Source organism: Pelobates fuscus, chromosome 5 (genome assembly GCF_036172605.1).
Source record: "Pelobates fuscus isolate aPelFus1 chromosome 5, aPelFus1.pri, whole genome shotgun sequence".
Classification (NCBI taxonomy): Eukaryota; Metazoa; Chordata; class Amphibia; order Anura; family Pelobatidae; genus Pelobates; species Pelobates fuscus.
The window spans coordinates 72,721,891-72,747,221 of record NC_086321.1 but is presented as its reverse complement, the minus strand read 5'-3'; the positions used below and the strand labels follow the sequence as shown (position 1 = coordinate 72,747,221).

At 40.3% G+C, this 25,331-nt stretch overlaps 1 protein-coding gene across 2 annotated transcripts in view; it reads right to left on the bottom strand.

Moving 5' to 3' along the window:
• The window catches only part of WDR70 (WD repeat domain 70), a 276,550-nt gene that overhangs the window by 201,650 nt on the left and 49,569 nt on the right, over positions 1–25,331 (bottom strand). For both annotated transcript variants that reach the window (XM_063456857.1, XM_063456856.1), the window contains exons 6-7: positions 10,579–10,638; positions 5,011–5,144 (exon numbers count right to left, since the gene is read on the bottom strand). In XM_063456857.1, the coding sequence (XP_063312927.1) occupies positions 5,011–5,144; positions 10,579–10,638 (194 nt within the window). The remainder of the gene's footprint in view (positions 1–5,010; positions 5,145–10,578; positions 10,639–25,331) is intronic.

The window sequence follows — 25,331 nt, the reverse complement described above, 5'->3', positions numbered from 1 at the left end:
ATTGGATAAATACTTGCAAAAACATTACATACAGGGATATAATTTCTTATTAGTGGGGTAATAGCTGCTTGATCCAAGTAGACATCGGACTGATATGTTGGGGTCAAGAAGGAATTTTTTCCTAGTCTGTTGCAAAATTAGAAGCCCTTTCAGACATGCTTTTGCTGTTGATTTAAAAGAAGGCAAAAATCCCAATGTGAGAAAGGCTGAGTTTGATTGATTCAAATCTCTTGCATGTAACAATGAATGGGGCTTTGCTTATTAATTTTGTTCTACATAATTTTAAACTCAACACACTTCATACAGCAAAAACAATAAGCCCTACTATAGTAAAATGTAAGTAGTCGTATTATTTGTTCTTATTAATAAGTGGGGTTGCAAATTAAAACATATTTTGCACAAATACACAGCACATTGTTGGGACTTCACTTGAACGGAACTAATTGATATCTACAAAGACCATTCAATAATAGATATATACATAGACACCACTTTGTGTGAAAACTAAGTTTAGATGATAATCCCCTTAACTTACACACAGTGGAATAGTGCAGCGCTAGACAGAAGGCTTACCCTTATAATGTGGGGCGTTGCTCATATATAAGCGGAAAAAAATATAAACAGAGAAATACGTAATAGTGCAATATTGTTAAAAAAACTAATTAACACTCTAAAAATTAGAGAAATTAATGCTCACAAATCAAGAGCCTTTTAGACGTTATGGCTCTGAACGTATGCACTTGCTGTGCCTTTAAGGTAGCAACAGTAACCTTCTCATTTGCCCCCTTCACTGGTTCAAGTGGAATAGGTGTACATGGAAGACATAAGCAGGTGGCAAAAAGTAGTGCAGAAGGTAATAGACTCTTTAGGTTACAACTTGAAAGATAAAATAAAAGTTGCTCACCTGAGTACAGCAATGTGCTGCAAAGCATATGAGGGCACTAGGAACCATGTAAATAGTACTACATCAAAATAAATTTGGCATCAAATCCCTAACTGTGCCTTTATAGCAAGCATTTAGTATTAAAGGAACACTCCAAACACCATAACCACAACAGCTTACTATAAGGAGTATGGCGCCATGAGTGAATTAGTGCGCGCATCGGCATCGCTCACCACAAATGGTTTTACCACTTTTAAATCAATGATGAAGGCATCAGTGTACTCCCGGCACCATAACTACTACATAATGCTGTAGTGGTTATGGTTCGAGGAGTGTTCTTTTACAAAAAAGTGATTTTGTTTAACGTTATGCCTGCTCACAACACTTAAAATCATTCATGACAGAACATCAGTGAGAAAGGGGTAAAGCAAATTTGAGTGGTAGGTGTGTGGATTGCGAATGGGAGTCTGGTTTTTACTTTAAATTGCTTATATAAAATATAGCATGGGATTGGGAGTTTGTAGTGTTCCTTTTGGTATGCCTGGCACTGATTGCTGACAAGTTCTTTCTTATTCTTTTTTATTATCTTCAGATCTATAAATTTGCTAGCCACTTGCATAAAGTTATGTATTGACAAAATTATTTGCACATTAAAACAGGGTTGAAATGATAAATATGTGTCTTTTTAAAATGTAAAGGTTTTCTATCACGGCCATTCTTTGTAAAGGCCACGTGTAATGGTTTGCCAAATCTGTGGGGGGTGATATAGGTTATATCATAAACAAAAGAAATACTAATCTTCTACCACCATCCATTCTCCCAATGCAAACAGGGAGGTCGCCCAGTATGAGTCTAATTAATAGCAGGTGGAGAATATTAAACCGATGCTTCGACTCAGCTCAAGTTACGCACACTTTGTCACCTGGGAAAATAATACTTCTCTATAAATCAGTATTTGGTCTGAAACAGAATATGTTAAAGGCACACTGACCACAGAGTGATGAAAAAGTAAAAATGCACTTATTGAACGAAAAATAATACGGTCAGTAAAATACATAGTTTGAGTTTTCTTAAGGTCATTTTTTAATATACTGTTGCACAAACACCCTCTAAATGTATTATTTAAAATACAAGGAAACATTGTTATGTATTTCATATGAGGAAACTGGTCAATAATTGAAACAAAAACATGGCTAGAGAGGTTGCTTTATCAGGGTACTTTACACGGATAAACCAAACACCATAACAATTTAATCTAAATTAAGTTGTTATGGTGCCTGCCTGGAGACCCCTATGCGCAGTCTTCCCTTTAAGTGTTAAAACGTTATTAAATAGTTTAACAGTTCAGATTTATTCCCAAGTGTCAGTTTCCCCTTCTCATCTTTTGCTTAGGATCATGTATTAGTGCGAACAGTAAGGGGGTGGCCATGATTGGCAGATGCTCTCAGCCTATGACTGCGCGCCCATTGTGAGTAACATATGGATACTTCTATCCTTTACTTGCGATGGATGGCCACTGATAGGCTGAGAGTGCCAGCTGCCGCCCACTCACTGCTCTTGCGAGTGCAGGACCAAGAGAAATCTATCAACTGCAGAGAAAAAAGAAGTATAAAAACAGCAAATGGAAATGTTGTATTAATACATTATTAACAATAATTATTCATTAAACCAGTAATCTCTCTTCATTACAATCTACATTACTATTTAAAGCCAAATAATCAATCCAAAAGACAGGAGAGCACACACTTTCATGCAACACAATTCTGTGCCTATCAATCAGGCACTGGAGTATGACTCCCATCATGGTCAACTTCCAACATGGACATACATGACAGTGTTTTACAATAATCGGCACAATGTGCATTGCTATTCACAGTGTAATCACTAGCAAAGCATGCCAGCAACGGCACTCAGAGATTAACCAAAGGGCAAGGTACTAGCTTTAGCCGTTCTCAATGTACTCAAATCCTCCGTTTGGGTACCATGGTCCAGTAAACTGACAGACCGCCTTTCTGAAGAACACGCCCTTTCTATTCCTAATTAAAGGGATACTGAAGTCCCCAACACAACTTTAGCTTAATTAATTAATTGTGGTGTAAAGACCATGCCCCTCTAGTCTTACTACTCAATTCTCTGCTATTTAGGAGTTAAATCACTTTCTTTATGCAGCTCTTGCCACACCTTCCTGCATGTGACTTGTACAGGCTTCCTAAACAATTCCTGTAAAGTTTGATCTAAGGTTTATACTTCCCTTATTGCACATTCTGTTTAATTTACAATTTCTTATCTCCTGCTCTGTTAATAGCTTGCTAGACCTCGCAGGAGCCTCATGTGTGTGTGTAAATAAAGTTCAATTTACAGAGCAGAAAATTAAAAAAAAGTTAGTTTTTAGTTTGAAAACTAAACATTTTTTTTATGTATGGTATAAATCACAGCCAGGGGGGGGGGGTCTAGGGCTGCATAAATTGAAACAAAAGTGATTTAATTCCTAAATGGCAAAGAATTGAGCAGTGAGACAGCAGGGACTTGTCCTATACACCAAAACTGCTCCATTCAATTAAAGTTGTTTTGGTGTATATGGTGTCTCTTTAAGACTTGGTAATATCAGGAGGTATGTTAGTTTTTGATTTTTTTTTGAGTTCAATGTGATAAAAAAGAAAATGTAACAACTACCAAGGCCAGCTCCACTCTAATCTGTCCAAGATACCCATTATTGGTCCTGGATGTAAGGAACCAAACACCCCGGCAATTACAGCTTATTTTAGTAGTTATGGTGCAAAGAGGCTACAGTTGCAATCCTTTCAGTTCTTTGTTTTATTTGCCAATCTTTATTTTCGTTGTGCATTAAGGTACGTAGGAGCTGGTAAAGCCACGACAGCAAGACAATCAAAACAATAATAGACATATTTAAACATTGGCATGGCATTCATAATATGTGCACATTTTGTACAGATAAGAAATCATGCTAAGCAGATCGATCTATCTAATGGGTATTTACTCAAAAAGTAATGAAACATGAAGAGAATCTAGACATATGAATTGGCCAATATTGAAGTAGAAACATTCTACCATGGGGTGGTACTCCGTTAGATAAACCCTATACTGAAGATGGCTGCATTTCACAGATGTAAGAGGTGGAAAAAAAGATAAAAATAAAATTAAAAACACAAGCTCACTGCGTATATTTAGAGAGAAGGTCTTGTAAATGCAAAACTGTCAGCGGATATCAAGCATGTGGTGTCAGTGAGCCAGAGATCCATCATGTGTGGTAAGTGCACAGTCAGCCAACACCTAGCCTTGGGAACACCTGAAGGCAGCAAAGAGGTACATCTAAACAGGCCATTGTGAAGGCCTGCACCATGATACCACAGGCTTGGGGACTCGTGGCAGAGTCCTTCCCTCTTGGGATTTGACAGAGGCTCCAAGTGTTCAATCGCCGCCTGCAGCATGGAGTCGTCTGTTGCTGTGGTCGATGCTTCAGGAGTATCTCCCCATCGGCTCTCTGTCTGGGTAGGCCAAAGCTGGGTTGCACGGGTGTGGAAGTTGCGCCTATAGAGGGCTCCCACACCACGTGCCCATCCTCTCCCCGTTCTCCAATCTGGTACCAAACTGGTGCAGCCATGATACGGGCCTCTAGTTGTGTCTTATCGAGACGCACCAGCGATTGCTCAATTGCGCTGTCTAGAGCGGATTCAGTCCATGTAGGCAGATGTTCAGGAGGTGAGCGCGCATCTGCCATCTTGTGGAAGCGTGCCACGGTCAGGACCTATGCAGAAGTAGCTGCTGGTAGTCTGAGGGTAGTGGAGCTTAAGGAGCCATGATATCCCTCATCGGCGGGGGGTGGGGGTGGGGAGAAGAGAGGCAGAGACAGGCTAAATCAAGAGAAATCTTCAGGAGCACATGCAGTATGCGACCACTCGCCATGCCAGTCAGGTCCTGCCGCCCACCTGCACTCCTTTCAGTTTTTAATAAACAGTTTTAAGGCATGTTTACAAAAACAGGGGCATTTCCCAGCATCCTAAGTTCACCCAAATGCTTGGGATACCATAAGAACATTCACATCATCCAAGCCTTAATGCTCATCTGAGCACTCTCAACTCGTGTTTACAATTATGGAGCATACTCACCATTCACATGGCTGAAGTGATCTAAATGCTTGTAGAGAGGCGTCCATTCCTGCAAAATCCCAAAATCGAACATCATAGTCATAGCCACCAGTCACTAGACGAGCCCCAGAAGGGTCCAATCCCAGAGCAGAAACCTAGAAGACAACAGTGTCATGGTTAATTGAAATGAAACAAAAATGCTAAAATCTATACATAAAAAATAAAAAAAAATAAAAAAATAATAATAATATTAAGGCATACAATACATTTTTAAAAATGCTAAGAATGAAGATTCATTCTAGTATCAGCTGGGAAAAACTACAGGAAACACATTATGACTTATGAAGTTTATCTAGCATAAAATGTTTCAAATCTTAAATCCTTAGGTCGTTAAGCCATCTATTGTACTCATTCGTTAAATTGTAGCCTTTTTGACCTTTTCAGGATCACTGGAATTAAGGGAAGTTGTGGGAATTGCATGTCAGAGAAAACCTCAAATGGGTTTCCATCTACAATATATGGCTGATTTGAACCCTATTCTTATGTTTAAAAAACACTTATTTGAATAACTTCAGAGACTTTATATAAACCAACATTATTGAACCGCTTATGATTATTAAATAAACTCAGAATTTTAGTAAAATAATTCTAAATAGTAAAATAAAGACTAAAATAGACTCGAGGTGGAACTACAGTGAAATTGGAGACTTTTTCAAAATCAACTATTTTGTCCCCAAATGTAATTTGAATTTCATTCACTAGTATTCAGTATTCACTGAATAATCTTGCCTGAGTCTTGTCAGAGTTAGGTTTGCTAAAGCACTTGGAATATTGGACGATTGCATTTGTTAAGGGTTAAGTACTGGGACAGCATGCCAACATGGAAGTGGGAGGGGGGGGATTGCTGTCATTTACTCACAACAAGCAAAATGACTTTGTAAAAGAGCTGTGAATACATCAGGGACATAAAAATAACAATGGCTACTTCGCCATCAAAATACCAGTTTCTGGAAAGTGCCCTGTGCATCTTCCTTCCTTTTATCTATGACTAAGAACAAATACATTAATCACTAGAGAATGATCAGGTTTCTTCAGATGGCCACTTTCAAAAGGGTCCCATACAAAGAGGTCAAAGTTTTCAAGAACAAGATTTAGGAACTGATTTCAAGACCCCAAGCCAGTGGCTACAGAATGGTGTTGACCTGTGTCTTGCTTCACTGAGCTGGTAAGTGCCTTTCTCCTCAGCAATTACAGATCACTGTTGTAACACAAAGCTTATGCCTGCATGTGCACACATAGGAAAGGAGTTTATCAATAATATACATTTTAAAAGGGATTCAAAATCAGGAGAAAGAAAATCGAATTTTCAAGCATGTAACCCACGAGGGGAAGAGTTGGTGAGAATTATAGGACAATCTGAAGATCAGCCAAGTTTGGGAGAAATATAAATTGAACTCTGAACGTAATTCTGATGTAGTTAGATGCCGCATTGATACAGCAGTTTTAGAAAGCCATCATTATATAAAAATTTCATAGGATGATCTATCCCCATACAAATTATTGTATGTGATCATCATCAAGCTGAGCTCTGGCTTAAACGCGTATTAGTTGGGGAAATCCATTTAATAAACTTTTAAAGGAGTGGAAATAGAGTAACATAAAATTCAGGTTAGTTTTAAAGACTGGAAGTCTAGATCTAAATTTAAAAAAAAAAAAAACATTGTCAGTACTGAAATGTTGAAGCTACTTCCCTTCAACATTACAGCCGGTCTTGTGGCAGCCTCATGCTGCCCAGCCTGCTGGTTCTGATTCTCTGCGGAAGTGAGGGCACCATATAATCTACTCGCACAGTAGTGATATCACACATTACCCTATACATGTCCGTTTCATCCCATTGGAAGGTACCCTTACAATTCCTCTTGCTGTCATAGAGTGGATATCTAATGCTGGTGGTCTTGACCGAGACATATTATCTTCACTAACTAGTTTGACCATGAAGAGTCTACAAGACTGTGTACGACTTAGCTTTTTGAACTATGCGGTTGCCTTTATTATTCACTTTGGTCTTGTCCCAACGCACAATATGGCCAAGCCAAGTCATTACATTAGCCATGCAGATAAAGTTAATACCTTGTTTTTATCCAGCGATTCACAGTGTTTCATTTTCCAGAAAACTATGAAAAATGAAATTACTTAAAGGTTTGCTACAGCCTCCATGATCACTTCCTCATGGGAGGGAGCATGTAATCTGTATGTCCGGCAAACATTTCAGTTTAAAACGCTGCCTCTACAGAAAAATGTGCAGTTTTGTGCCAGGGTCTAGTTACAAACAGGGCACACGATACAACCCGGAACTCTATTTGTACACTATTTTTGGGTTAAATTTGCAATCGGTTTTCAAGATGGCCATTAGGGTAGAAACTCTGTTACCTCCAGGTACCAGATTATATTGCATTAGGGGTGCAGGCAGACTTCTACACTTCATCGAGGTGATCCTTTTTAGTATGGTGTCAAAGCTGTGCAGCTATTCTTATACTACAACTCCTAAAGATCTCATCCAGGCCTCAGAAATATATCCACTGCCAACCTATTCAATTTATACATGACCATGGTAGGTATAATGGAATAATAAACTGTGTTAAGATGTATATAATATTTAATTTGAAACATCATAAAAAAAAAAAAAAAAAAGAAACCCACACACACTGTGTTGGGTGAAAATAGCCAGGCTAACCTTTAACTCTACTGCTTAGGTAAGGGAATATGAATAGAAGGAAGTGGTTCAGTTTGGAGATTGAGCAATCTGTAATCACACTAAATCACACTGAATGGAGGACTTCCCACTCCACCCACTCTTCAGAGCCTACTGGCCGGATGTGAGGTTAAAAAACTAGGGTTCATTAGAGGCAACACTGTTTATTAAACGTTCTCTTTTCAACAGCTCTGATCACTACACCCCAACCAAAATGACAGATTATTAGAAACTGTACAGTAACTAACACATGTCACCATCACCTTTCTAATTTACCATTCTTAAAATGTGGAACTTGACGCCACTTCACAATATTAACGTGTTCCCTTGGATGTTTTATTTAACCCTAGGACAGCAGCTTCAAAAAAATAAAATCACTGCTTTAACAATTAGAGTACCAAAGATTCGAGAAACACACATTGAGATCTAATATCCTAAAAAGTGAAATTGTCAGTGTAAGAAGTATTAAAGGGACACTACATCTCCTGATCTGCTAATGGCCTTCTAGACACTGCAGATGCCTCCTGTGTGTGAGAGTCATGCACCACCATAGCTGTGTAATACAAGGTTGCTGTATCGTTGCTAACACAGCTACATGTGCTGCCTCACACTCCACTAGGAATGAGGACTTCACTGTTGGTAAAGCTCCGCTGTCACCTATATCTCTGGTTGCCTCTTAACCATCTCTGATTGGACATCTTATTGCTTTCTAAAACTCAATCTCTCTAAAACGGAGCTTCTGATCATTTCTCCCCATAATGCTAATCCTCCTCTTTCGCTCTCACTGTAAGTTGATGGCATGCGATCAGCCTGTCCTTGCAAGCTCACAGTCTTGGTGTTATCTTCGATATTGGTCTCCCCTTAATGTCTCATGTCCAGTCTGTTGCTAAATCCTGCAAATTCCCCCTAAAAAACCATTGCCAGCATTCGCCCCTTCCTTACAGAACATTCTACTAAAAACCTTGTTCATGCCATTGTAATTTCTCGCATTGATTACTGTAATACTCTTCTAATGGTCTCCCCAGAAACTATACTGCCACCCTAAAGATTGTAATGAATGTTGCTGCCAGGTGGATTTTTCTAACACTTCGCTCCACTGTCACTCCTTACACATTGACTCCCTGTACCCTGTAGGATTCAATTCAAAATCTTTACCCTTACTTATAAAATCTCTAAACAACTCTACCTCCAAGTACACTTTTTCTTGGTCTCTCTGCTCTGCCCTTGACCTTCTCCTGTCTGCTGCTCTTAACCTTACTGCTAACATGTGCTTGCAAGATTTCTCGCAAGTGGCTCCTCTCCGCTGGAACAGCCAGCCTACCCCCATCAGACTCCCCCTAGTCTTAAATTATTTAAGAAATCCCTCAAAACCGACTTCTTCAGAATAGCATATGGCCTCCTAGAGTAACTTACAATTCTGCTACTTCCTCCCTTTCGCCTGGCTGCAACCCACAATGATACCCTTCCTATTGTATTTTTTAAACCTCGCCTTTTCTAGATTGTAAGCACTTTCGAGCAGGGTCCTCATCAACCTACAGTCCCTGTAACATTATTTAATGGTCTCATTTATTGTTAAATTTCCACCTTTAAAATATTGTAAAGTGCTGCGGAACATGTTGGGGCTATATAAATGATAATAAAAAAGGTAATAAGATAACAAGGAGACTATGACAACATATAATAAACAGATATAAATAAGAAAGCAAACACAGAAAAGTATATAAGTACACATGAAGTGAACCTACAATACTTACTGGAAGTATGACTAATAGTTTAATGTAAAATTATGGTAGGTATTAAACCTGTAGCAAGGTAGATATTATGAAAGATTGAAAAGTGCTATTGAGTGAATGAAATTACAACCTTATAAGGTTAACTCCTATGTCCAATTAAATCTACATAAAGCATCACTGGTATAGATATGATAAAAAGAGCTTTATTAAAAATGGCTCTGGATATGAACTCAAACCAGAAATTATTGCTAGTGGAGAGTGCTTGCAAGAAAGAAAGCTAGGCAATAAGTAAATTATCAAAGTATCAAGGAAACGCTCAAACTGCAAATTAGAATATAAATTTACTTAGGTGAGCCGAAAGGGGTTCAATTAGAGAAAATTATCTCCCATAGACACGTATATGGGTGAGGGTATACAAGGTCCATTAAGGACAGTCCTCTAAAGCGGTTCCCCAACCCAGTCCTCAGGGACCACCAACAGTCCAAGATTTTTGAATTTCCCTGTTTTATTCCAATGGAGATACTGACAAAACCTGGACTGTTGGTGGTCCATGAGGACTGGGTTGTGGAAAACGGCTCTAAAGTACAACCCCTATGTCTAAACTAGAATACAAGATAATGAGATCTATACGATCCTGGATCCCACCAAGTAGTATGATTAGCAGTATAGAGGGTACAAAATGTATCACTAATATCCAGAGTCCTTGTGATGGCAATTAGCAAATATTTACATTAGTGGGCCCTCTGAATCTACAATATGTGTCAGAGTTTGGTCAGCTGACTTTAGAACGATTTTAAGCTGCCTAAATCTAAAGCTAAAATGTATGGCTCAGTAAATGGAATCCTTTGGAAAACTGATTTTCACTCGCAATTTTAATCTTAGTATCTATATAAAATATAGTGATAGCTGGGTGTCTCTTGAATCTGAAGAACCCATAGCACCAGGTCTAATCATTTGACAAGAAAATTAACTTTAACCAGATTATGCATTTTCACAGAGACAGTCAAAAAAGATCAGAGAGGGGGAGAGAATTACCAGTCATTTGTAAAACAAGCAGTAAAAATACATCTGAAAAATGAACAGCTAAATAGTAACAAAACTTACAGTTTTTGTGCCATGTTGTAGCGAAATTTCATGGGAATCGGGAATTCTTTTGATAGGACTCTGAGGAAGGAAAGAAATGTCAAAACATAATTTTTAGTATAAATATCACATTTTTGACATATTTCTGAAAAATATGTCTGGGCACCTACTTTATACAACAGCAAAGCATAGGTTGTATTCCTGGGAACTTTCATGATTTACCACTAGAAATTCTAGATTTCTCGGCTGTGGTCCCTGGATCTCATGAGGAAATAGTGTCTTGTTCTTACAATAAGATGTCTTTGCTAACCATTTCATGCAACATTTAGGTGAAAGACAGCAGCTTTGAGAAAGCTGAATATGGGGTAAGGGACACTATAACTAAAATAACACTCTAACTGAAGTCTTGCTGCTCATTTAGGAATCAAATCAATTTGTTTATGTAGCCCTAATCATACCTTCCTGCGTGTGACTTGCACAGTCATCCTAAACATTTCCTGTAAAGTGAGATCTAATGATTATACATGTTTTATTGCACATTCTGATTAACTTAGAATTGTGTATCTCCTGTACGGTTAATAGCTTGCTAGATCTTGCAGAAGCCTCCTGTGTGTGATTAAAGTTCAATTTACAGAGCAAGAGATAAAAACTTCTAAAGCAAATTAACATCTGATTGAAAAGTAACCCATTTTTCATGCAGGCTGTGTAAGTCACAGCCAGAGGATATAAGGCTAGGGCTGAATGGCCAGAAACAAAAGTGATTTAACTACTAAATAGCAGAGAATTGAGCAATGAAACCTCAGAGGCATTGTCTATACACAAAAACTGCTTTATTAAGCTGAAGTTGTTTTGGTGACTAAAATGTCCCTTTAAGCTTCCAGTTGTATATAACTACTAAATTTGTTTTTTTGTTTAGTTTTTTTAAATCAATTATAGAAAATCTAAAATGTAACAGTCCAATAGGATATTTAGGTACTATATTTCTTATAGACATTTACTGATGGGCAACATAGAAATAAACATTTGGTTTGTTGTGAAATTATTCTTGAGGTTTATTTGTTAAAATTTAAATAAATTATACAACCATATAGCAATCTGGGTTTGCTGTTTCTCTTGTGCAGAGGGAAATTGCAGTGTTTTTTGAGATGTGGACTTCCCTTGGGGATGAGATCAGTCTGAAATGCAACTGGCTAAGGTTGTCTTTGTAATAGCACAAGTGAACTAAAACCTGTATGAGACTTTAGCAAGGACCCACCAAAGAGCAGGCTACTTGAGTTGTTGTCCGTTCTTGGTATTTAGCCAGTGTTGGTCACAGTTCTGGCAGTTACCCTATTCTGCCACTCTGATTTTAAGTCAGTAGTCCTACCTTGAATAGGGATGTTAAGTTTGTAATGAACATGTTCCCCATTACCCCTTGCTTCTGACAACTGGTAATCATATGACGAACTGAAGCAAAATGCACACTTATAGGATTACAAAGATCAAGTGACATATAACTATTTAACATACAACTACATACTAATAATACCAATAACTATACCAACTCTATATAGATCATACTGACCAATATATTGGCCAACCCTGGAGACTAAGATAAGGTAAGTATATTGATTGTATATTATATAGCTAGTTTGGTGTTCAATTATAAGAAAGCTAAGAACAATACACATCAGAGCCTGATGCCTGTATGAGAATAAACTTTTTGTTAAGAAAAAACAAAACACACCACAATCCAGTACCCTGCAGGAAACATCAATGTACCACCGAGGACCACAGCCAAAAAACACCATATTGTGCAGATAAGTACCACAATGAGGAAACTGATCAAATGTGTTGTATGCTTGAGAGTATGAAGGTGCTTACGACCTTAAAAACATACAGTAGAGGCTTACCTTCAGTCCTGAAACTAAGTGATGGCATAACAAAAATGATATATCAATGCCTACTAAGCAGTAACATGGCTAAACGAGGTTTGAAATAAGGTAATGAAAGCTTGGACGAATGTAACGTATTGTCCTGAACTAGATCGAAAATGTAGCGTGGCCGAACATAGGTTGAATGTATTGAACCACAGTGACAATATAGCGTAGCCGAACATAAGGAGAAAGTATTAAACCAAGGTGACTCTGTAGTGTGCCGAATGTCGACCGGGTGTATTTTAATGTGAAAATGTAGCGTGGCTGAATGTAGGCCAAATGTACTAACCAAATTGAAAAATATCTCAGCCGAATGTGGGCTAAATGTACTCAGCCAAACGAAAAAATAAATAAATAGCATGACTGAACATAGGCCGAAAGTACTAAACCAAAAATGACTACGTAGCGTGACCAAAACAAGGCCTGATGTACTTAACAAAAAATGATTATGTAGTGCCACAGAATCAAAGTTGAATGTACTATAACATAGTAAATATGTAGCATGGCCAAACATAGACTGTACACACTGAACCATACCCATTAACATAAACAACCAAGCAAACATGACTAGGAAGGAGAGCTGTCTGACCAACCATTAGGATACTTACAACACAAACTGGACCTTCCTCACTGCCACAAGATGGCGAGCTGTGTGTGCTTTTGTCAAAGCGCTTAAAAATCCTCCCATCATCACTACACTGAACTCTACTGGCTACAATGCTTAAAATGCCCCTATAATTATTTAAACATTTGGAAAAATGAATGCAATAGTATAAAAATCATGTAGCTCAATATTGTCACGGTAATATACCCCTACACGCAGGAATAGTCCAGATAGTCAAGAGACAAGAAAACAGGATTCGTCTTACCGGACCTTAGAATGGCCGGACTTAGATGAGTACAAGAAAAGATAGAGTCCAGAACAAGCCGAGGTCAAGGGAACGGAGAGACAGCGTAAAGTAGAACAAGCCAGGGACTGGTACACAGGAGAGCAAACCGGCGGATATACAAACAAGGATAAAGAGAAAGCAGAGTCAGGAACAAAGCCAAGGTCAAGCACCAAAAAACCAACTGAACGATACAAGCACTAAAGGGAACTGAACAGAAACCACGATAGGGCAAGGTACAAAGGAAACAGGTGAGTATAAATACCCTAGTGTTCACTTTGATTGGCCCCTGTCATATCCACGCCCCAAAACGTGAGTGTATGGGGAACGTGGCATGACAGGGGCCAATGGGAGATTGATTCTAATTTTGTCTCCCACTGTCCCTTTAAGAGCGCGCCCGAGACACGTGGCGCGCTCTTAGTGTCAGGCGGGACACGTGACCGCTTCTCGCTGTCACTGTGTCAGGATCGGGACAGGGATCCAACACGCAGAGTACAAACAGTAGAAAGGTACGTATACCGGGCCTTAGAATGGCCGGACTAACGTACAGAGAATAACAGAGAATGGTCAGAGACAAGCCGAGGTCGAGGGAACGAGAAGACAGGTAAGCGAGAGACAAGCCGGGTCAGAGGGATAACAGAGATAAGCAGAATAGTACAACAAGCCGGGTCAGAACCAAAGAGAATACTAGAATACAAGAGCACTGAGAGACTAGACAAGCTAGAACCACGACAGGGCAATGAGCTGACGAGAGAAGCAAGCTTAAATACCCTGAGTCCGGAGAGTGGACACGCCTCCGATGGGTGCTGATAGGATAAAGCCAATGGAGTGACAGGTCGCTCGGGATAGTGTGAAGACGTCACGTATCGAGCGTCATGTTAGAAAAGGAAGCGGATCCCTTGCGGCCAGCGTTAGAATGACTGGATGGACCGCGAGGAACAGGAGAAATGGCCTGTCTAGACGGATGAACAACTAAGTCTCTACCCTTCTCAAAGGTAGAGACCTCAGGTACCCTGACAGTACCCCCCCTCTCAGATACGCCCACCGGGCGGAAGGAACCGGGGCGAGATGGGAAGCGGGAGTGAAATGCCCTGCGGAGACGGGGAGCATGAACGTCTTCCTGAGGTACCCAACTCCTCTCCTCAGGACCATATCCCTTCCAGTTGACCAGATACTGTAATCTTCCCCGAGAGAATCGGGAATTGATAATGGAGTTGACTTCGTACTCCTCCTGACCGTCCACCTGAACCGAACGAGGTGAGGAAACCGTAGAGGAGAATCTGTTGCAAATCAGTGGTTTCAGCAAAGACACATGAAAGGAGTTGGGAATACGTAAGGCCGATGGCAGAGCCAGGCGATACGCAACCGGGTTGATACGAGACAAAACCCTGTAAGGGCCTATGTACCGAGGCGCAAATTTCATAGAGGGAACTTTTAAACTAATGTTCTTAGTACTCAGCCATACTCTATCCCCAGGAACAAAAACTGGAGCCGCCCTTCTGTGTTTATCAGCGTGTTTTTTGAACAACATAGAATTATGCAGGAGAATTTGACGAGTCTGATCCCACAACTTCTTCAGATTGGCGACATGATCATCAACCGACGGTACTCCTTGGGAAGAAGAGACCGAAGGAAAAATGGAAGGATGAAAGCCATAGTTCATGAAGAAGGGGCTAGAACGAGTAGAATCACAAACGAGATTGTTGTGTGCGAACTCTGCCCAAGGAATCAAACCGACCCAATCATCCTGGTGTTCGGAAACAAAGCAGCGCAGATATTGTTCAATCTTTTGATTGGTACGCTCAGCGGCTCCGTTAGACTGAGGGTGATATGCAGAGGAAAAGTTCAATTTGATACCTAATTGAGAACAGAAGGATCTCCAGAATCGTGAGACAAATTGAGAACCTCTATCAGAAACGATTTCAGAAGGTATCCCATGTAGGCGAAAAACTTCTCTCGCAAAAATCTCCGCCAATTCAGGAGACGTGGGGAGTTTAGGTAACGGCACAAAATGAGCCATCTTAGTAAATCTATCCACCACCGTGAGAATAACAGTGTCTCTTGGAAGCAGGTAAATCCACAATAAAGTCCATGGCCAAACAGGACCATGGTTTCTCCGGAATGTTCAAGGGGAGCAACAAACCACAAGGAGATGTGTGGGGCTGTTTAGTCCTGGTACAAGTCTCACAAGCTCCGATGAACTCCTTAATATCCTTTCGTAAGGAAGGCCACCAGAAATCCTTGGAGATCAGGGAATAAGTCTTGCGAATGCCAGGATGACCAGCCACCTTGCTTTCGTGGAAACACTGTAAGAGCTCCAGTTGGAGTTCAGGAGGAACAAATTTTCTTCCCTCAGGAGTCTGTCCAGGTGCCAGATGTTGTAAGTTCAAGATCTGAGCAAGCAACGGAGAATGGATTTTGAGAGTAGTGTTAGCAATAATATTGCATTGGGGTACTATAGAGGACAGAACCGGTTCAGAAGAAGCCAAAGGTTCATATTGACGAGATAGAGCATCGGCTTTAGAATTCTTTGAACCAGGCCTAAAAGTAAGAACGTAATTGAAATGGGTGAGGAATAACGACCAACGAGCTTGCCTGGAAGACAATCGCTTGGCCTCTCCAATATAGGACAAGTTCTTGTGATCCGTTAAAATAGTAACAGGATGTAATGTCCCTTCCAATAAATGTCTCCATTCTTTCAAAGCTTTGATAACAGCTAGTAGTTCTCTGTCACCAATGTCATATCTGCTCTCCGCACCAGACAATTTTTTAGAAAAAAATCCACATGGATGTAACGGTTTATCCACACCTAGCCTTTGGGATAGGATGGCACCTATGCCAGTCTCCGAGGCGTCTACCTCAAGTAGGAAAGGAAGAGTGGTATTGGGGTGAACTAAAATTGGGGCGGAAGCAAAAAGCTCCTTGAGAGTTTTGAAAGCAAGGAGAGCTTCCGTAGACCAATTCTTAGTATCAGCCCCCTGTTTGGTCATATTGGTGATGGGCGCAATAATAGAAGAATATCCCTTAATAAAGCGCCTATAATAATTGGAGAACCCAATAAATCTCTGAACGGCCTTAAGACCCTTGGGTAGAGGCCAATCCAGAATGGACTGGAGTTTATCCGGGTCCATCTTAAATCCCTCCCCAGAGATCACATAACCGAGGAAGTTTACTTGGGATTGATCGAAACTACATTTCTCCAATTTGCAGTACAGACCATGTTGAAGAAGTTTGTGCAAAACCCTTCTGACTTGTTCGTGGTGAGTCTCAATCTCTCTAGAATGTATGAGTATATCGTCCAGGTATACAATAACACACTCATGCTGAAATTCCCTAAGAACCTCATTTATCAGATCCTGGAATACAGCCGGTGCATTACATAACCCAAAGGGCATTACTGTATATTCATAGTGACCGTATCGAGTATTGAATGCCGTCATCCACTCGTGTCCCTGCTGGACTCTTACCAAGTTATATGCCCCTCTGAGATCTAACTTGGTGAAAATGTTAGAACCCTTTAAACGATCAAAGAGTTCGGTAATCAAAGGAATGGGATAAGCATTCCTAATGGTTATCTTGTTTAAACCTCGATAATCAATACAAGGCCTAAGTGTACCATCCTTCTTTTTAACAAAAAAAAATCCAGCCCCGGCAGGGGAGGAGGATCTCCTAATAAATCCCTTGTCTAAATTCTCGTGAATATACTCCTCTAGAACTGAATTCTCTTTAGTAGATAACGGGTATACATGACCCCTGGGAGGCATGGTACCAGGGAGTAAGTTAATTTTGCAATCAAAGGATCTGTGTGGAGGTAAGGTATCGGCTCTCTTTTTATCAAATACTGCCTTTAAATCCAGGTACTGAGGCGGTATTTGTGTCTCTGTAGGTTTAGAGGAGTTAGCCGACGTGTTAGCCAGGCAAAGAGGTGAGACCTTCCGCAAACATTTCTCTTGACAATTCTGACCCCATGAAACTATCTCCCCTAACTCCCAATTAATGATAGGGTTATGTCTCTTTAACCAGGAGTACCCCAGGACTATGGGAATAGAAGGAGAGGAAATGATCAACAGGGATAGGTCTTCCTCATGCAAGATACCAACAGTTAAATTAACAGGTACGGTCTCACGGAAAATAACAGGCTCAAGTAAAGGTCTACCATCTATGGCCTCAACGGCCAGGGGTGTCTCCCTTAACTGGGATGGGATAGTATGCTTGTTAACAAAGACTTGATCGATAAAGCTCTCAGCTGCTCCAGAATCGATCAAAGCCATGGTTTTTACTACTCCCTTCTCCCAAGTCAAAGAAACGGGTAACAGAAGCCTGTGATCTTTATAATTGTGAACAGAGGACAAAATAGATACACCCAAGGCCTGTCCTCTAGAGAAACTTAGGTGCGAGCGTTTCCCGAACGATTGGGACAATTTAGGCGTAAATTACCTCTGACTCCACAGTACATACATAAACCCTCCCTTCTCCTGTACTGTCTCTCTTCCTCTGTGAGGTGAGTATTACCTATCTGCATAGGCTCTGGGAAACGTGACGTTTCAACCTCAGAATTTTGAAATGCAGGAGCTAGTTTAAAGGAGGGTCTACGAGTCCTATCTCGAGTGTTCTGCCTCTCTCTTAAGCGTTCATCAATGCGAGAGATAAAAGAAATTAAATCCTCCAAATTCTCAGGGAGCTCTCTAGTAGCGACCTCGTCAAGGATTACATCTGATAACCCATTTAAAAATACATCTATATAAGCCTGTTCGTTCCACTTAACTTCTGCCGCCAAGGATCTGAACTCTAGTGCATAATCCACAAGTGTTCGATTTTCCTGTCTAAGGCGCAACAGTAATCTAGCTGCATTGACCTTCCTACCAGGGGGGTCAAAAGTTCTTTTAAAAGCAGCTACAAAGGCATTATAGTTATAGACTAGCGGGTTATCATTCTCCCATAAAGGATTAGCCCATCTCAGAGCCTTCTCAATGAGTAACGTAACAATAAATCCAACCTTCGCTCTATCTGTAGGATAAGAGCGGGGTTGTAATTCGAAATGGATGCTGATCTGGTTCAAAAAGCCACGACACTTCTCAGGAGAACCGCCATAACGTACTGGTGGAGTAATACGAGAAGAAGCACCTACAGTGGCTACTTCTAGACCTGAACTTACAGGAGAGATCGAAGGAGTACGTGTCTCCTCTGGTGGGTTACTAGCACGAGACAATAGCGCCTGTAGTGCTAGGGCCATCTGATCCATCCTGTGTTCCATGGCATCAAACCTGGGGTCGGAAGAACCAAGCTGACTGTTTGTACCTGCAGGATCCATTGGCCCTGTCGTAATGTCAGGATCGGGACAGGGATCCAACACGCAGAGTACAAACAGTAGAAAGGTACGTATACCGGGCCTTAGAATGGCCGGACTAACGTACAGAGAATAACAGAGAATGGTCAGAGACAAGCCGAGGTCGAGGGAACGAGAAGACAGGTAAGCGAGAGACAAGCCGGGTCAGAGGGATAACAGAGATAAGCAGAATAGTACAACAAGCCGGGTCAGAACCAAAGAGAATACTAGAATACAAGAGCACTGAGAGACTAGACAAGCTAGAACCACGACAGGGCAATGAGCTGACGAGAGAAGCAAGCTTAAATACCCTGAGTCCGGAGAGTGGACACGCCTCCGATGGGTGCTGATAGGATAAAGCCAATGGAGTGACAGGTCGCTCGGGATAGCGTGAAGACGTCACGTATCGAGCGTCATGTTAGAAAAGGAAGCGGATCCCTTGCGGCCAGCGTTAGAATGACTGGATGGACCGCGAGGAACAGGAGAAATGGCCTGTCTAGACGGATGAACAACTAAGTCTCTACCCTTCTCAAAGGTAGAGACCTCAGGTACCCTGACACACTGCCCGCCTTCCTGATCTCGTCGTCGGATGAGCCGCGCGCGGCTCGTGCAGGAGCAGGACCGCGCGCGGCGAGAAGAGAGGACCCCGGCCGGCCCCTGGAGAGGGTAAGTACTGCTACAAATATATACTCAAACACTTTAGATACCAATGACTACAAATCTTTAGGATTTTTTTTTTTTTTTATTCCACTAATATTTACTCCCTAAATATTTAAATTCTGAAACATATGAATTGAAAAAAATGAAATAAATAAATAAATTATAAACTATTAAATGAAAACAACTCCGACATATCACACTCACGGACATTTCTCAGCTACTGAAAGGCAAATATTTACAGAGCTGCTGCAGCCCATTCTATTTGTGTAACATCGTGACCTTCCTGCATGTTTAAAGAAGCCAGTCATGTTTTTATAGTACAGTTTTGAACAAAATCTGGCTATAGTATTTTTTTGTGTGTGTGATTTTAAGGAGTCCTGTTTAATTAGAGTTATGGCAGTGCGCAGTCAGGGATTTCTTAAAGTCAAAGCATCTTTTAATTAGCAAATACAGCACAGCTCGTCTTCTTTGCTCAGCCAATGATATTTACTTAAACTCTTGTTTTTAGGGCATCTTTTAGGCTGGCAAAAAGTAGCAGAAGAAGAATAAATTAGATTTAGAGGAAAACCTCAGTTTACCAATTCTGCTCACAGCACTTGAGCTCTCTCTCACCTTCTATAACTTCTGTTTTATCGCTTCCTGCTCCTACATCTTCTTACTCTATAGTTACTGTAAATGTTGCATAACTTGTACATGGCATGCATATATTCAGATGTGGATTGTACACTTGGTCATCTATCTTCCCTTTTGCATGCACACTTTGGAGAGGAGTTCTCTTCACGGATGAATCCCGGTTTTCACTGAACAAGGCAGATGGAAGACAGAGTGCATGGCGTTGTGTGGGTGAGCAGTTTGCTGATGTCAACATTGTAGATCAAGTGACCCATGGTGGCGGTGGGGTTATGGTATGGGCAGGCGTATGTTATGGACAGCGAACACAGGTGCATTTTATTGATGTCATTTTAAATGAGATACCGTGAAGAGATCCTGAGGCCCATTGTTGTGCCATTCATCCACGACCACCACCTCGTGTTGCAGCATGATAATGCACGGCCCCATGTTGCAAGGATCTGTACACAATTCCTGGAAGCTGAAAACATCCCAGCTCTTTCATGACCAGCATACTCACCGGACATGTCACCCATTGAGCATGTTTGGGATGCTCTGGGTCGGCGTATATGACAGTGTGTTCCAGTTCCTTCCAATATCCAGCAACTTCACACAGCCATTGAAGAGGAGTGGACCAACATTCCACAGGCCACAATCAACAACCGGATCAACTATGCGAAGGAGATGTGTTGCACTGCGTGAGGCAAATGGTGGTCACACCAGATACGGACTGGTTTTTGAACCCCCCAGACCCTCCCAATACAGCAAAACTGCACATTTTAGAGTGGCCTTTTATTGTGGCCAGCCTAAGGCACACCTGTGCAATTATCATGCTGTCTAATCAGCATCTTGATATGCCACACCTGTGAGATGGATGGATTATCTCGGCAACGGAGAAGTGCTCACTAACACAGATTTAGACAGGTTTGTAAACAATATTTGAGAGAAATAGGCCTTTTGTGTACATAGAAAAAGTCTTAGATCTCTGAGTTCAGTTAATGAAAAATTGGGGCAAAAACTAAATTGTTGCGTTTAGAATTTTGTGCAGTGTATTAAAGAAGAAGCGGCATGAATCCTAGTCTACCAAGAAAATTGCCTATTTTTTTATTTTTATTTTATAAATACCCCCAAATCTTGACATGATTTCTTTTCAACTTCTCCACCGCATCTCCAGCTATCCGTAATGGTGGAGAAAAAAAAAACCAGCTAAACTAATCAAACTAAATATGACAAACATGGTTTTCTTCTTATGCACACTAATCATTAGCCCATACCACTACAATCAAGCTGAATTCTATATTATTTTTTTATTGCAATAAACCCGGTTAAAAGGACAGTCTAATCAAAGGTCTATAACTAGACATCAACATATCCATGTTGCTTTTAACTATACATTTATCTATGCAAGCTGTCGTCAAACCTGTATTTTTCACAGCCTTGTTCCATAGCTGTTCAACTTTTAGGTCACTAGCTAGTAAAATAAACAAAGAGTCAGGACAAGGACAGATGTCCAATCAACAAATATTTGGCCAGCATTCGTGCCTCCATGTTCATGGAATCCAAGATTTAAGGTTGTATTTCAGACAAATTCATCAAGAACTTTACAAATGCAACTTATCTGTCTGATAAATTCCACTGCTTTGTGTAACGTCTAACATGCAATGTGATTTCCTAGTTTGCTGGCAAGTACTTCCAATACAATAAATTGAGACACATACTTCAATGATGGGCTGAGAATGAATATTTCTATTAACTTAAGCTTTTACAACTGTGCAAACAACAATGAAAAGTTTTAATGGAATTTAGCCGGAATATATAATGATTTACAAGACATCTACATGACCCGGTATTTGTTTACCATCTAGAAAAAGTAATTTTAGTGGGTTGTCAGTAACATTTGGGGGTGGTGCTTTAAAGCGTTTCTCAAGTACCAAACAGTATGCACCTATTTCTGTACACATAAACGTAGTGATCAATTTAGACACACTGGAGTAGTCAGCAAATGTTTGCTATATATGCAATTTCACGCTGATATCGAAACATGGTTCCAGGAAAAAATGTATGAATTATTTGATGTGATTTTCCGGATTTTATTAGGAATATAAAAAAGAAAAAAAAAAGAAAAAAAAAAAAAGATTATTATTATTGCAGGCATGGAGATTATGCAGAACGAGGATATGCTACTTTAGTGGCTTTATTTACACAGAATTGTATTGTTGTGAAAACCGAATTACAAAAAATAATAATCCAATTCAGCTTGGCTATTTTAGTCTAAATTTTGCAATTCAGTCTTTAGTGAATAAACCTCAAAGCACTGGTTCCTAAATTATCGCAACCCAAATGAGGGTCGCAAGGATCCTCTTGAGGGTGTCAGGACAATGGCGAACTACTACACTTAGGCTTAGCAGTTCAGCTGTGGTGCTGGGAGGAAGTGTGTACGGGTCACTTCCTCCCTGCTTTCAGAGAGTTACACGGGCAGCCAGAATGAAGAGGATGTACACAGAGGAAGGGGAAAGTGCACAGAGAGCCAGGCTCTAATCAGCCTCAACCAACACCTGCTGTAGCAAGGTATTGCATGCTGTAGTGGTTATAGTGCTTGAGTGTTCCTTTTAAATTTTGAAAGCTATTGAATAATTGCTTCCATAATAAGTCAGGGCATTGGTCAATGATGAAGAGCATGTAAATCAGCGTCTGTCACAGTGTAAATTGACATCATGTTTATTTGGGAAATAAAGTTACAATTGTTGGAAGTAACTTGGTTTTATTTAAGCCAAAGTCTGTTTGTTTAGTATAGAAAAATCAGATGTGACAATGTAACAGCAAACAGCTTGCTGCTCCTCTCTTTATGTTTACTGTTAGGTAGTGGTGAGCGTTTGTTACATGAAACCACAGTGACACCTGGTGGCCATAGCGTTTGCACCTCTTATGCGATGGTCAAATAAATGTAAAAATAATACCTTTTAATTCTGTTCAGCAGTATGCGATAATCATTCTAAAAGATGTCAGCGCAAATATGTGCTTACGGGTAAAAAAAAAAAAAAAAAAGTTATTATATCCTGCACATCACACCATAGTGAGAACATCAGAAGCTGATTAAAACATGCGGAACATGCCCGTATTATTCTTACAGTCTGTAATGTTGCTTTTCAGACACTCTTCTAAATCCTTTTTTTTTTTATTCTTATTCTACTTTTTATCGCTCATATAATTTAGACCTGCACACAAATTGTTTTCAGCTGTGCTGCGCAAATCAAACGCCTATTAATCGCATAACAAAATAAACAATTCATGATTGGCTGAACAATTTGTTTGTCCAGTGATACCTTTATTTGTGGTATTTGTGAACAAGTCTAATATAGTTCTTGTAAAAATTAAAGGAATTGCATTGCACTTGACCTTGTGTGTAACTAAACCTCTGATATCCTCAAGGTTTTAAGACTATTCAAGCTGTGCTCATTATCTGTGCTCTAATTTACCTAATCCATTTCATTCATTTGTTTTGGGTTTTGTTTTGCGTGAAGGTGTGCGCTCCCCTGGCTGTGTGACCAGTAAGGTGCAACCTAGGTCATTATCAAAGTGAATTGAAATTTGCACTTTCATGAAATAAGACAAAGGGAACACTCTTCCGTAAAGCATTTCAGCAAGCCGGTCCACTTTAGGGATTTTGAGTTTTCCTTTAAAACAGGGGTAGGGAACCTTCGGCCTTCCAGATGTTATGTACTACATGCCCCATGATGCTTTGCTAGCATTATGGCTCTAAGAGCATTATGGGAGATGTAGTCCAAAACATCTGGAGGGTCGAAGGTTCTCCACCCCTGCTTTAAAAGAATACAAAATTTAAATATATATATATAAATTTGACAATTTTTATTTTTTGTAGATGGAATGGTGGAAGGGTTACAGAAGGAAAAGAGGGGTGGGGATGGAGAGTGCAACATTTGCATATCCGACATTTCTTACAGACAGAGTTGGTCTTCAGCCCTCATCGGACCTCTATGCAGATTCTTGCTAATCTCTCCTTCTAGAATAGTTACAATAAGGGCACTCTGACTTGCAGAGTGTGCCAATCTCCATGCGTCCCAAGCCTCCCATGCCCTTTGGTTAGTTCTATTTGGGGGCCACAGCCTGCTAAAGCCCTGCTCGTACATGTGTTGTTTATCTATGTCTATCATTAGGGTGGACACTATGGGACAATTTGAGGATTTCCATGCTCTTGCTATTAGTCTTTGGGCCGATAATATGACATGGTATATACGTTTCTGCAGGTGCTTAGGGAGGTTGTCTTGAAGGAGGAAAAATATATATATTTTAAACAATTTAGTAGACAAATCCCCAAAGAAAACATGCATGTATATTTTTCTGCATGTTATGTGGTGTATGGAAAAACGGAAAAAAGCTTGCAAAAGCTGCAGATGTGGGGTCACCAGACTATGCAAGCCCATCACTTCACTTTCAGTCTCTGCAGGAAATACTCCAGGGAATAGTTCATTAAGAAGCCTCTCTCTGTGCTGGAACCACGATCACGGATTTGCTAGGTTTCTAGAAGAGCTCATTGAGATGGGGAGAAGGCACCTGCCACTACGGTTAGCTCTCATTGAAAGTCAAGGAGGTGTTTCAGCTCCCAATTATTTTATTTATGTTCATTAGACTATTTATGGAGATATATTGCGGTCTTGTTTATTTATAAAATATATTACTAGGAAGAATGTCTTGAGATTTCTCTCGCTTTCAAGCATGTCTTGGGCCCACACACAATACAATTGTTGCATTAGCGTACAATATAATGTACACGAACAAAAAGTAGAGAGGCGTGATCCCAAGCTTGACGGCTTCAGGAGCACTGGAAAAAAGTTCTGCAGATATAGTTCTGCCCTAAGTAACAAACTAAAATAACTTTATTGCGGGCATCATAAGGAATATGATCCCAAAAAGAAGAAATACGGATAAATAAATAAATAAAATATGTGCACCGTCACCACTGTAGGGGTGATAGGGATGGTTTAGTCTATAGACTTGGCTAGAGACTAAAGAAGAAAGTGCTGATGGTGCCTGAAGGGAATGAACCTGTTTGAAAAATGCTGTAGTGATGACTCTAAGTATAGAGGCTCAGTGTAACAGCCACAGGATCCACCCAAGGCACCAAATAGTAGAATAATGCCTTTGTAGCAACATAAATTGTTCTGCAGACACACTCTTGTTTCCACTTGTTGGGAACTTAGCACTTCGGTGCCCCCCTTCTTTCTACAATATAATGTAACAAATAAAAATACTATACACACACACACACACACAACAGGTAATAAATATAGTCAACTAAGAGTTCCAAAATGAGGTTCGAGTCCACTTTATTTTTGTATTGCGGTATGCTGAATAAAG